At 43.4% G+C, this 12,198-nt stretch overlaps 1 protein-coding gene and 1 non-coding gene across 16 annotated transcripts in view; one reads left to right on the top strand and one right to left on the bottom strand.

Annotated features, from left to right (window-relative positions):
* Positions 1-12,198, top strand: part of Odf2 (outer dense fiber of sperm tails 2) — a 39,096-nt gene that overhangs the window by 9,283 nt on the left and 17,615 nt on the right. For 14 of the 15 annotated variants that reach the window (XM_048812954.1, XM_015497498.2, XM_048812956.1 and 11 more), the window contains 4 exons: positions 3,882-4,052; positions 4,827-4,987; positions 6,238-6,367; positions 6,859-6,990. In XM_048812954.1, coding sequence (XP_048668911.1) covers positions 3,882-4,052; positions 4,827-4,987; positions 6,238-6,367; positions 6,859-6,990 — 594 coding nt within the window. The remainder of the gene's footprint in view (positions 1-3,881; positions 4,053-4,826; positions 4,988-6,237; positions 6,368-6,858; positions 6,991-12,198) is intronic. The other variant, XM_015497496.2, reaches the window with a different exon arrangement.
* On the bottom strand, positions 105-207 carry LOC125619679. Its single transcript, XR_007351221.1, has one exon. It is a non-coding gene; the product is annotated as a U6 spliceosomal RNA (small nuclear RNA).

The following is a 12,198-nucleotide window of genomic DNA, read 5'->3' as shown; positions in this document are numbered from 1 at the left end:
CTGAAGGTGCTCCTCCTGCCTCAGCCTCTCAGATAGCTAGAACTACAGGCATGTGCCACTGTATCCCATCATTGCATATTATTTTTATTTTATATGAATTTTTTAAAAATATGAAACACTTCTCAAAGTTGTGTGTCATCCTTGCACAGAGGCCATGCTAATCTTCTCTGTATTGTTCAAATTTTATTTTGATGACAAAGCAAGCAACTGCACATTATTATTATTATTATTTAACCTTTCTTTCTTTCTCCCCCCGCCCCCCGCCTTTCTTTCTGTGGTGCTGAGGATTGAACCCAATGCCTCACCTGTGCTAAGCAAGCACTCCAGCACTGAGCCCCAGCGCTGAGCCCCAGTGCTGAGCCCCAGCCATGCCCTTTATTTTTAAAGACAGCTTTCCATTGTATGTGCATTTGTACCATTGTGTTTTGAACCAATGTTTTTTTTCTTATACATATATCTCTATCCTTGCCTTGAATTTAAATATTGACTCATGGTCTTGGTATTCTTTTTTTTTTTTTTAAACACTAGGAAAGAAACACCTTTATTTACATGTACATGATAATAGTGATGGGATTCTCAATATCAAGGGAAAACTTGACAAACTTATAAATTTTAATCTAATCTGTGATTATGAAGGTATATTTGCCATATCTTCTCCTAAAGAATAAAGATAATATTTGTAAAAGTTGTTTGAAAACAGTTAAGAAACTCAGTATTTTTTTGTTGTTGTTGTTGTTTTGAGAAGGGATGTAGTTATGTTTTCCAGACTGGCCTTTAAAGTCTTAACCTCATACTATCCTCCTGCCTCAGCCTCCTGACTAGCTGGAACTCCAGGCATAATCTCAGTATTCTTTTTTTTTTTCCCCCTTCAGTATTGGGGATTGAACTTGGCCTCTTGCAATGCTAGGCAAGTACTGTACCTCTGAGTTACATCTCCAGCCTTTTTTAAAAAATTTGATATATATCTGAAAGTCCCACCATCATCGGAGTTTAAAAACTATATGCATATGTTACTTTGATTAAGAACAAATTTAAAATTTCCGAATAATGTGAATATCACTTTTAACATTTATATAAGATCATAACAAGGATACATGATTAAGGGGCTGGGGATGTGGCTCAAGTGGTAGCGCGCTTGCCTGGCATGCGTGCGGCCCGGATTCGATCCTCAGCACCACATACAAAGATGTTGTGTCCGCCGAAAACTAAAAAATAAATATTAAAAAATTCTCTCTTAAAAAAAAAAAAAAAAAAGGATACATGACTAAGACCACAAAAATTTTTTTTTTTGATACAGGGTCTTGCTAAATTGCCCAAGCTGCCATAAGATTTGCAATCCTCCTGCCACAGTCTCCTGAGCAGCCAGGATTACATGCGAGAACCGCTATACCCATTTCAGTCTTGGTATTCTTTTTTTTTGGTGGGGGAAATACTGGGGGTTGAACCCAGGGGTGTTTTACCACTGAGCTACATCCCCAGTCCTGTTTTGTTTTGGTACTGGAGATTGAACTCAGGGACACTCGACCACTAAACCACATCCCCAGCCCCATTTTGTATTTTATTTAGACAGGATCTCACTGAGTTGCTTAGCACCTTTTGCTGAGGCTGGTTTGAATTTGTGATCCTTCTGCCTTAGCCTCTCGAACCACTGGGCTTTCAGGCATGAGCCACCTTGCCTGGCCTCAGTCCTTTTTATTTATTTATTTATTTTTTAGTTGTAGTTAGACACAATACCTTTATTTTATTTATTTTTATGTAGTGCTGAGGATTGAACCCAGGGCCTTGCACATGCTAGGCAAACGGTCTACCGCTGAGCCACAATCCCAGCCCTTTTATTTTTATTTGAGATAGGGTCTTGGTATGTTGGTGAGGTCTCAGTAAATTGCTGGAGCTGGCCTTGAACTTAAAAGATCCTCTTGTGGGGCTGGGGATGTGGCTCAAGTGGTAGCGCGCTTGCCTAGCATGCGTGCGGCCCGGGTTTGATCCTCAGCACCACATACAAACAAAGATGTTGTGTCCGCCGAAAACTAAAAAATAAATATTAAAAAAAAAAAAAAAAGATCCTCTTTCCTCAGCTTCTCTAGTTCCTATGTTTATAGGCATGTGCTACAGGTCCTGGCTCAGTCCTAGTGTTCTCTTTTTTTTTGGTATCAGGGATCAAAACCAGGGGCACTTAACTAACACTGAGCCACATCCACCGCCCTTCCTTTTTTATATTTTATTTAGAGACAGGGTCTTGTTGAGTTGCTTAGGGCCTAAATAGCTGAGACTGACCTTGAACTCATGATCCTCCTGCCTCAGTCTCCTGAGCCACTGGGATTACAGGTGAGCACCACCATGCCCAGCTCAGTCTTTTTTTTTTTTTTTTTTTAAAGAGAGAGAGGGAAAGAGAGAATTTAAATATTTATTTTTTAGTTCTCGGTGGACACAACATCTTTGTTTTGTATGTGGTGCTGAGGATCGAACCCAGGCCGCACACATGCCAGGCGAGCGCGCTACCGCTTGAGCCACATCCCCAGCACCCCCCCTTTTTTTTTTTAATATTTATTTTTTTAGTTGTAGTTGGACAACACAATACCTTTATTTATTTATTTATTTATTTATTTATTTATTTATTTATTTATATGTGGTGCTGAGGATCGAACCCAAGGCCTCACATGTGGTAGGTGATCACTCTACCACTGATCCACAACCCCAGCCCCCATCAGTCTTAATTTAGTATTGTTAATAACTCCCCAGAAATAGAAGCACAAGGACTGTGGGGATATAGCTCAGTTGGTAGAGTGCTTGCCTTGCATGCACAAGGCCCTAGGTTCAATCCTTGCATGCACAAAGCCCCAGGTTCAATCCCCAGCACCACAAAGAAAAGATAAAAAAGAAATAGAAGCACATGCTCTTTATTAATTATACTCAATAGGAGTACTCATGTCACAATTACATCTTATTGAACTTCTTTTTATTCCTGATGGTCATCATTTCCCCCTGGAGGTTGGCACATTAGGTTTGCCATCTCAGTGTAATTGTATAAATATTGAGAAATGATATAATACATCAGAATAAATTTATAGATTGAGAGAGTAAAATTCAGGGTTAAAAACCCATGAAAAACCTGACCACCAGATTATATTTTTCTTTCCAGAGTCCTAAAAGCAAAGTGTCATACAGCTTTGCATTGGCTTTTCTGAGGTGTACATGTATTTTCTTAAAACACTTTTTATACTGATTTTTTTTTTTTTTTTTTTTCAGTATTGGGTATTGAACCCAGGGCTTCACACAAGCTAGGCAAGTGCTCTACCGCTGAACTACATCCCCAATTCTTTTTTCAATTTTATTTTGTGACAAGATCTTGCTAAATTGCCCAAACTAGCTTCAGACTTGTGATGCTCAGCCTTCTGAGTAGCTGGATTTGTAGATATGTGATAACTTTCCTGGCTATGTTATATATTTTTAAAGTATTTGTCACATCGGGAAAATACTTTAAATATAACCATATCTCTTTTCTCTTTTAAGACTGGGTCTCTCTCTGTTGCCCAGGCTGGCCTCAAACAGTCCTCTGCCCCCGCCTCCTGAGTAGCTAGCATTACAAACATGTGCCAAACACACCTGAATTTCTTTGTCTTAAACTTAACATTCTAACCTAAGCTGTTTCTTTTGATGTTAGAAATTCTTTGAAAAGAACTTTTAGAAGTGGGTGGGTAATGTTCCATGGGGAAAGTGTGGAGTGGTGGTCTTCTAAGGCAGGACCCTGGGGGCTGGCTTAGAGCTGTTTTAGATCTTCCTGCTTCAGCAGTTGACAAATCTCCAGTGAACAAATAGCTGCGCTGGAAATGCTGCTGAGGTTTGGACTTGGGAGCTCACGCGTCTCTCCTCCTTGACACTAGACTCCACCTCATTGCCTGGAGATCACACCTCCATCTTCAGAAAAGCTGGTCTCAGTGATGCGCTTAAGTGATCTCTCTACCGAAGATGACGACTCGGGTCACTGTAAAATGAACCACTATGATAAGAAGATTGACAGTCTAATGAACGCGGTTGGTTGCCTCAAGTCTGAGGTAAGGGAGGTGAGGGAGTAGGACAGCTAGTGCCCCTAGGACTGTGGAGGCAGCCCAGGCTGGTTACTAGTGGACTTGGCTACTCAAGCTGCCTCTTAATAGGCCTCTTACCCTCAGTAACACTGTCCTGGATGTCACAAGGCTCCACCTGAGGAGGAGTTGTGGGTCCACCTGGATTCCCACAAAATGGCTTTGTGGAGCACTTAGCTTGTGTAATGCTTAATGTGGACAGCCTATAAAGTTGAAAAAAGAAAAGGCCCAGGGAGACAAAGGAAGTTTGCAGAGCTGTCCTTGGGGAAACAGAACTCTGAATGTCTAAGGTCCCTATCCAGGAAGTTGGTGGGGCTGATATTGGAAGCCAGGTCCTGGCTGCTGACTTGACCTGTGTTCAGGTTCAACTCTATGCTCATGGTCCAGGGACCTTCCCAGAGAACCTAGGGCTGGCTGCTTGGCAACAGGCCTGCTTGCCCCTGTAGCCTACTGTGCAGTGGCCTTTTTGTGACGTCTGTCCTCTGTATTACGTCAGCTGAACCACTGTTGCAACCTAACTCCATCCCCAACCAGCAGGTCACTCAGTTTCCTCATCCACAAAATGAGAGGAATAGCATCTTCTGGGAGAGTTTGTGATAATTCATTGACTGCTCTCTAAATCCCATGAGACCCCCATACCGCATCCATGTGCTCTTAACTAGAGAGGCATTAGTTTGGGCCTAGCAATGTGGTATCAAGAGAGAGCCTGTCCTCAGTGGCCCCTGCCTGTGTACCCCTGCACAGGTCAAGATGCAGAAGGGTGAGCGCCAGATGGCAAAAAGGTTCCTGGAGGAACGGAAAGAAGAATTAGAAGAGGTGGCCCACGAACTAGCGGAGACAGAGCATGAGAACACAGTGCTCAGACACAACATTGAACGCATCAAGGAGGAGAAGGACTTCACCATGTAAGGTGACACCCGCTCTGCCCTACCCCAAGGGAGTGACTTCTTCCTTCCAGGTGCCCCAAACCCTGGGAGTGAGAGGTACTCAACAGGAGGCAGTGGGCTTGGGTGCTGTACTTGTGTTGGAGCCTGTTCAACAGTCAGAGCTGACCACATGTGATTCATACTGTGAGGAAAAGGAGGGCCCAACAGAGAGACTCTATATTCAGGGAACTCCTTGAAAAAATGATCTGGAAGAGGAGTCCTACTAGGGGGTTAATTTATTCAGGTAGGAATGGGGAAGGAAAGTAGATGATGGAAATATCTCATGGAAGGAGCCATTTACCCCTGTGAGATGGAAAGCAGGCCAGACATGGTGGGTGGAGGGCAAGGGATGCCACTGGGATGGCAGGGGCCCATACTTAGTGGCCACTGTAAGGCATTTGGGATTACTTTGAAACATTTGGGATTACTTTGGGAGCCTTGGAAAGGTTTTAAAAGCAGGGTAACCGTCTGTCCTAAGCCAGCAGAGCCCCTGTCTTGTCTGGGTTTGTAACTCAAAAGCTTGCTGGAAGACCAAGTTTCATGAAATTTTTTTTATATTAAAGACTAAAACACTTCCATTTTAAATTGTTAAGTAATTTTATTTTTTAAAGAATATGTGTGCTCTGGGTCCCTTCTAAGAGAACTGATCAGCTTCAGTCAATAAAAAATATTTTTAATACTAAAAAAATAAAATAAAAGCAGGGTAATGTTGTGACCAGGCTCTGTTCTGGTGTGGAGGGTGGATGGGAGAGAGCTCAAAGCAGATACTGCCAGGCATAGTGGCCACAACTGTCATCCCAGCAAATCCTGAAGCAGCAGGATTGAAAGTTCCAGGCCAGCCTTAGCAACTCGGTGAGATCCTATCTCAAAAAATTAAAAAGGGGATGTTGCTCAGTTGTAGAGTACCCCTGGATTCAACCCCCAATACTGGAAAAAAAAAGAAAAAACACAGCTCTGAAGATGATGGTTAGGAAGCCATGGCAGTGGCAACTATGGTGGTTGGCCATAATGTTCCCTGGTGTTGGAGAGTGTGTCTGGTGCTCAGGCAGATGTGAATCCTGGCCCTCATCTTTCTGGAAAGCCATTGGTGCCAGAAGGGCCACCCCTGTCCCCTCCCCCATTCTTTCTTGGCAGGAGGGGAGCCTCACAGTGCATTGTGAGGCGGGTCTCAGAGCTCTGGGCAGGCAGGGCCTGCAAGGGCTCACGAAACCCTGCCTTTCTGGCCCCAGGCTTCAGAAGAAACACCTCCAGCAGGAGAAGGAGTGCCTCATGTCCAAGCTGGTTGAGGCTGAAATGGATGGAGCTGCCGCCGCTAAGCAAGTCATGGCCCTGAAGGATACCATCGGGAAACTGAAGACAGTAGGTGGCAGGCACAAGGTCTGGGTCTGGACCCAGTGGGTGGGGGCCAGGCTGGGGTTGGGGCTTTACGTAGTCATCAGACTGACTTTATGACATCTCCAGGATGGGGGAAGGGTACACTTAACTCCCCTGCCCCCACCCCCTACTCTCACTTCCTGGGCCTTGACCCTGGAAGATGACCTCTGGTGGCCAGGGCCTCTGAGGAGATCTCATCATGGGTTGCCTGGGATCACAGTGAGTCAAGGCATGCTGTTGATTCCTGCAAGTGTCAGCCACCAGGTGTCATCATCCTCCCTTGTCTCCTCTGCGAAGCCCGCCCTCACCACACTTACCCACACTGAGGTCTACTACACCTCTTGCCTCCGCAGGCCTGCCTCATCCAGTAAGCCTGCCCTTGATCCCCTTGGCCCAGATTCTCTTGCCTGGGCTTCTTGGTGCCGGCACCTCTAGAGTCCCTTCTCCTGCACTGTGTAAGATGTGCTTTCTTCCAGGAGAAACAAATGACCTGCACGGACATCAACACCCTAACGAGGCAGAAGGAACTGCTCCTGCAGAAGCTGAGCACGTTCGAGGAGACCAACCGCACCCTCCGAGACCTGCTGAGGGAACAGCACTGCAAAGAGGTGAGCTCCTGGCCTCTGCTGCACCCATTAGCACCACCTGCCTGGCTTCCCAAGAGGATACTACTATAAAAAGAAGATTCTACTGGCCAGGTGTGGTGGCACATGCCTGTAATCCCAGGAGCTCAGGAAGCTGAGGCAGGAGGATTGCAGGTTTAAGGATAACCTCAGCAACTTAGTGAGACCCTGTCTCAAAATAAAAAAATCAAATCAAATCAAAAGGGCTGGGAATATGGCTAAGTAGTTAAATGCTTCTTGATTAAATTCCCAATACTAAAAGAGCAAAAAAAATAAAGATACTACAGGGCTGGGATATAGATCAGTGGTAGAGTACTTGCTTTCTGTGCTCAAGATCCTAGGTTCTGTCTCCAGAATGGCAAAATAAAAAAGCAGAAACATGGCACAGTGGCATACACCTGTATTCCCAACTCCTTGGGAGGCTGAGGCATGAGGATCACAAATTTGAGGCCAGCCTGGTTAACTTAGTGAGGTCCTATCTCAAAATTGTAAAAGGGCTAGTAATATAGCTCAATGGTAGAGGGCTTGGCTAGCAAGTGCCAAGACCTGAGTTCAATTCCCCCCACCCCACCCCCCGAGAAAAAACAAGGAGCTGACAGGGCCTGGGAGAGATCTAATGAAATTGTGTGAAGTTCTTGATGCCCTATAGGCAGGTGCCACTATGGCTGCTGTTGAAGCCAGGCCAGGAGCATAGTTCTTGAAATTCAGAAAGATGATGATGAGTTGCTTCATTGCAGGGGTCATGGGGCAGAGGAAAGAAAGCCAGATCTGCATTTTTTTGTTAAGTAGCAGTATAACTAATGACTGGTGGCCACACATTGGGTGGTGTCACTGTTTTCAGAGAGATGTCCTCTGAAACTCATTTTGGTGTGTGTGGGAGGCAGGTTGTAGGAGTCTAACCCAGGGCCTTGAGCATGCTGGGCAAGTGCTTTACACTGGGCTGTCTCATTTTCTAAATTCATGAATAAAATTGTATGTATTAATAACATACAATGTGATATTTTGAAATAGGTGTACATTGTGAAAGGGCTAAATCAAGCTAATTAACATGTGTTACCATTTATTTGTGGTGAGAGCACTTAAATCTAGTCTTAGCAATTTTCTAGCATGCAACCCATCGTTACTAATTACTATGTTGTATAATAGAGCTCTTGAACTTATTCCACTTAACTGAATTTTGTATCTTTTGCACAGTCTCTCTCCTAGTCCCCACTCCAGCCCATGGCCATCACTTTTCTTCTCTCTGCTTCTGTAAATTTGCCTTTCTGAGATTCCATTCATAAGTGAGATCATGTAGTATTTGTCTTTCTGTGCCTGGTTTATTTCATTTAATGTCCTCTGGGTTTGTCCATGTTGTCAGAAGTGTCAGGATTTCCTTTATTTATTTATTTTTTAAGGCTAGTTAGTATTCCATTGTATACACATTTACCTTATCCATTCAACCATTGATAGATATTTAGATAGATTCCAGATCTTGGCTATTGTGAATATTTTAGCATTCATTCTTTTTTCTTTTCTTTTTTTGCATGCTAGGTATTAAACCCAGGGCCTTGCGAGTACTAGGCAAGCATAAATGGAAATAGCCTATGAAATGGGCGTAGCTCTTCTACTTCTATACCCTCAGCCCAGCAAACATTTCTCAAAAGACTGCTAGAATAAGTAGTTGTCTTCCCGTTTGATTCAAAGGGAAGGATGCCAAGGGTCTCAAAATACCAGTGCTAATGAAATGACATTTCTTTTTTTTCTTTTTTTGAAGTTGTAGATGGATACAGTACCTTTATTTTATTTATTTATGTGGTGCTGAGGATCAAACCCAGAGACTCACATGTGCTAGGAAAGCGCTCTACTGCTGAGCTACAACCCCAGCCCCTGAAATGACATTTCTTTAGCTTGTTTTCTTTCTTCCTTCCTTTTTAACATTGTCAAACTTTCTTTTTTAAGTTAATATATAAAATAACTAATATAAAGTGGGATACTGCCTTATTTTCAAAATAAAACCTTGTCCACATGGTCAGATTCCTTTTTGTCTCCTTTTGTGATAATCTTATCTCCCTCTCCTTAGGGGGAACCTTGATCTTGAATTTGATAGTTTTTACTCATATATGTATCCCAAAGCAACATGTTATTTAGCATATTTTATAACAATGTAAATGATATTGTTGCATATGTGTTCTTTTGAGTTTGTTTTGTTTACTCAACAATAATTTTATGAGATCATTTATATCCTGAGTCCTAATGTTATGAATCTTCACTGCTATATTCAGTTTTACAACTCTACCACAGTTTATTTATCCCTTCTTCTTCTTCTTCTTTTTTTTAATACCAGGGGTTGATCCCAGAGGCACTTAACCACTGAGCCATATCCCCAGCTCTTTTTTAGTTTTTATTTTGTGGCAGACTCTCACTAAGTTGCTTAGGACCTTGCTAATAAGTTGCAGAGGCTGGCTTTGAACTTGTGGATCCTCCTGCTCAGCCTCTCGAGCTGCTGGAATTACAGGTGTGTGCCACTGTGTCCAGTCCCTTCTTTTGAAGATGGACACTTATATTTTCAGTTGTTTGCTATCAAAAATAATGTTCATGTACACTATCTTGGTTTACTGGAGAATTTCTAGTTAGGACCAAATTAGTTCTAAATAGTTCTAAAATAGTTCTACCTGTTTTATTGGCTCAGTAAGCTCAGACAGGTGATTCTTAGTACCTCTCTGGGCCTTAGTTTTCAAACCTATAAAATGGGCACATAATCTTTGTGTGAGAGTTATGTGGATGTTTGGATGGGGATGTGTATCTTTGCTGGGGCATACTGGTGCTGCTGCATTTGTCTGGACTGGTTCCTACAGAAAACTTAATCCTTTTCTCCTTTTTTGACTTCTTAACCTCTATTACCCCGGAGTCCATTGCCAATTGAAGAAGTGTCAATTAGTTTAAATTTCCACCCAGCAAAACATGTTCCCTATTCTGTCCAGGCTCATGTCCTTGTGCCTACTTGGATTCTATAATACAATCTCTCCATTCCCCAAGCCCTCACCCTATCTCGGGTTTACTAGGGAGTGCTCATTGTGTTGGGGAGCTGCTCTAGCTCTGGAGTCCAAGTCAGCCTCAGGGTTCAGCTCTGCCATTTCCAGCTAGGTGACCTTGGCCAACTTGCCTTCATTTCTTCCACTCTCTGCCTCCTCGTCTGAGGTAGTGACGATGGTGCCTCTTAGGGTAGAGTACTTCAGTGAGTCTGTGCACACAGGGTTGCAGGAGAGTTGGTAACTCTTTTAGTGTCCCTCTAGCTGCCTAGAGGGCAGGGACAGCAGCTTCAGGCTCTGGGTCCCTGGCCAAGGCTTTTGTCTGTGTTCTCTTGTCTCTTCTTGTTGCTAGAGAAACTCAGTGCTATCCTCTGCCTTCTAGATCCTCAGGAAATTGGGAGACAGAGAGCCCTTTTTTTCTCTTGGTTTGTGAAGGGGAACTGTGGGACTGAGGGAGAAAAGAGGCAAATCCCCTTCAAGGGGATACTTGGTTTAGGTGCCAGGAAAGAATAGAGACACACACAAATCCATCCAGAGAAAAGATGGGCAAGGGTGAGAGTGGGCAATTGAGGGCAGAGGAAATCCGATGCCTAATAGGCATATGAGAAGATGCTGAGACTTGCTGGTAATTAGAAATAAGCAAATTCAAACAGGTATGGTGTTGGCAAAGACCTTGGTTACAGTCTGGGGCTGCTGCATGTGGGGAAGCCAGGATGCTCACAGCCTGACTATAAGTTGGTGCAGGCATTTTGTGGGGCATTTCAGCCACAAATCCCAGACCTTCTGACTCTGCCAACCATGGAGAAGCTCCTAAAGACGCTTAATGATGTTCATTGTCACAGTGTTACTAAACATAGGAGCAGCCTTATTGCCCAGACTGTGAACAGAAGTTAAAAATGCAGCCAGGTGCAGTTGCGCATACCTATAATCCCAGCAATTTAGGAGACTGAGGCAGGAGAATCACAGGTTCGAAGCCACCCTTGTCAACTTAGTGAGATCCTATCTCAAAATAAAATAAAAAGGCTGAGAATGGGCAGGTATAGTGGTATCCCAACGATGCAGGAAGCTGAAGCAAGAGGATTGTTAGTTCGAGGCTGACCTGAGCAATGCTGTGAAACCTCATCTCAGAAAAAGATAGGGAGCTGGGGGTGTAGCCCAGTGGTAGAGCACTTGCTAAGGGAACCTAAGGCACTGGCTTCGATTCCTGGTATGTCCCCCTCCCAACTCCACACACACAGAAAAAGAAGCAACGACAGAGACAGAGAAGTTAAAAATTCAAGGACAGATGAAAGGCAGAAAGCAGGTTATAATGGTTCCCAGGGGCTAGGGCTTAATAGTACAGGGTTTCTTTGTGGGGTGATAAAAGCAGAACTAGATATGGGCGATGTTTTTTTTTTTACATACTTTTTTAACATTTTTTTTTTTTTAGAGAGAGAGAATTTTTTAAAAATATTTATTAGTTATCAGCAGACACAACATCTTTGTTGGTATGTGGTGCTGAGGATCGAACCCAGGCCGCACGCATGTCAGGCGAGCGCGCTACCACTTGAGCCACATCCCCAGCCCCTTTTTTACACTTTTTAAAATACATGACAGCGGAATGCATAACAATTCTTATTACACTTATAGAGCACAGTTTTTCATATCTTTGTATATAAAGTACGTTCATGCCAATTCATGCCATTATACATGTACTTTTTTTTTTTGCATTGCAATTCTTATTACACATATATACCACAATTTTTCATACCTCTGTATATAAAGTATGTTGGCCAATTTGAGTCTTCATTACATGTACTTTGGATAATGATGTCCATCACATTCCACTGTTCTTGCTAATCCCCTGCCCTCTCTTTCCCTCCCACCCTTCTGATATGGGCGATGTTTGTATAATATTTTGAGAGTATCAAATGTAAGTGAGCCAGGCACAGTGGTGCATGCCTGTAATCCCAGCTCTCAGGAGGCTGAGGCAGAAGGATCATGAGTTCAAAGCCAGCCTCAGCAAAACCAAGGCATTAAGCAACTCAGTGAGACCCTATTTCTATAAGTAAAATACAAAATAGGGCTGGGGATGTGGCTCAGTGGTCCAGTGCCCCTGAGTTCAATCCCTGTACCCGCCCCACAAAAAGAGTCAGTGAATTGTGCAATTAAAAATAGTTCTGATTGGGGCTGGGGTTGTAGC

The sequence above is a fragment of the Marmota marmota genome, unplaced genomic scaffold (genome assembly GCF_001458135.2).
Source record: "Marmota marmota marmota unplaced genomic scaffold, marMar, whole genome shotgun sequence".
Lineage (NCBI taxonomy): Eukaryota > Metazoa > Chordata > Mammalia > Rodentia > Sciuridae > Marmota > Marmota marmota.
The sequence above is the reverse complement of the archived record's forward strand: the minus strand, read 5'-3'. Positions and strand labels throughout refer to the sequence as shown.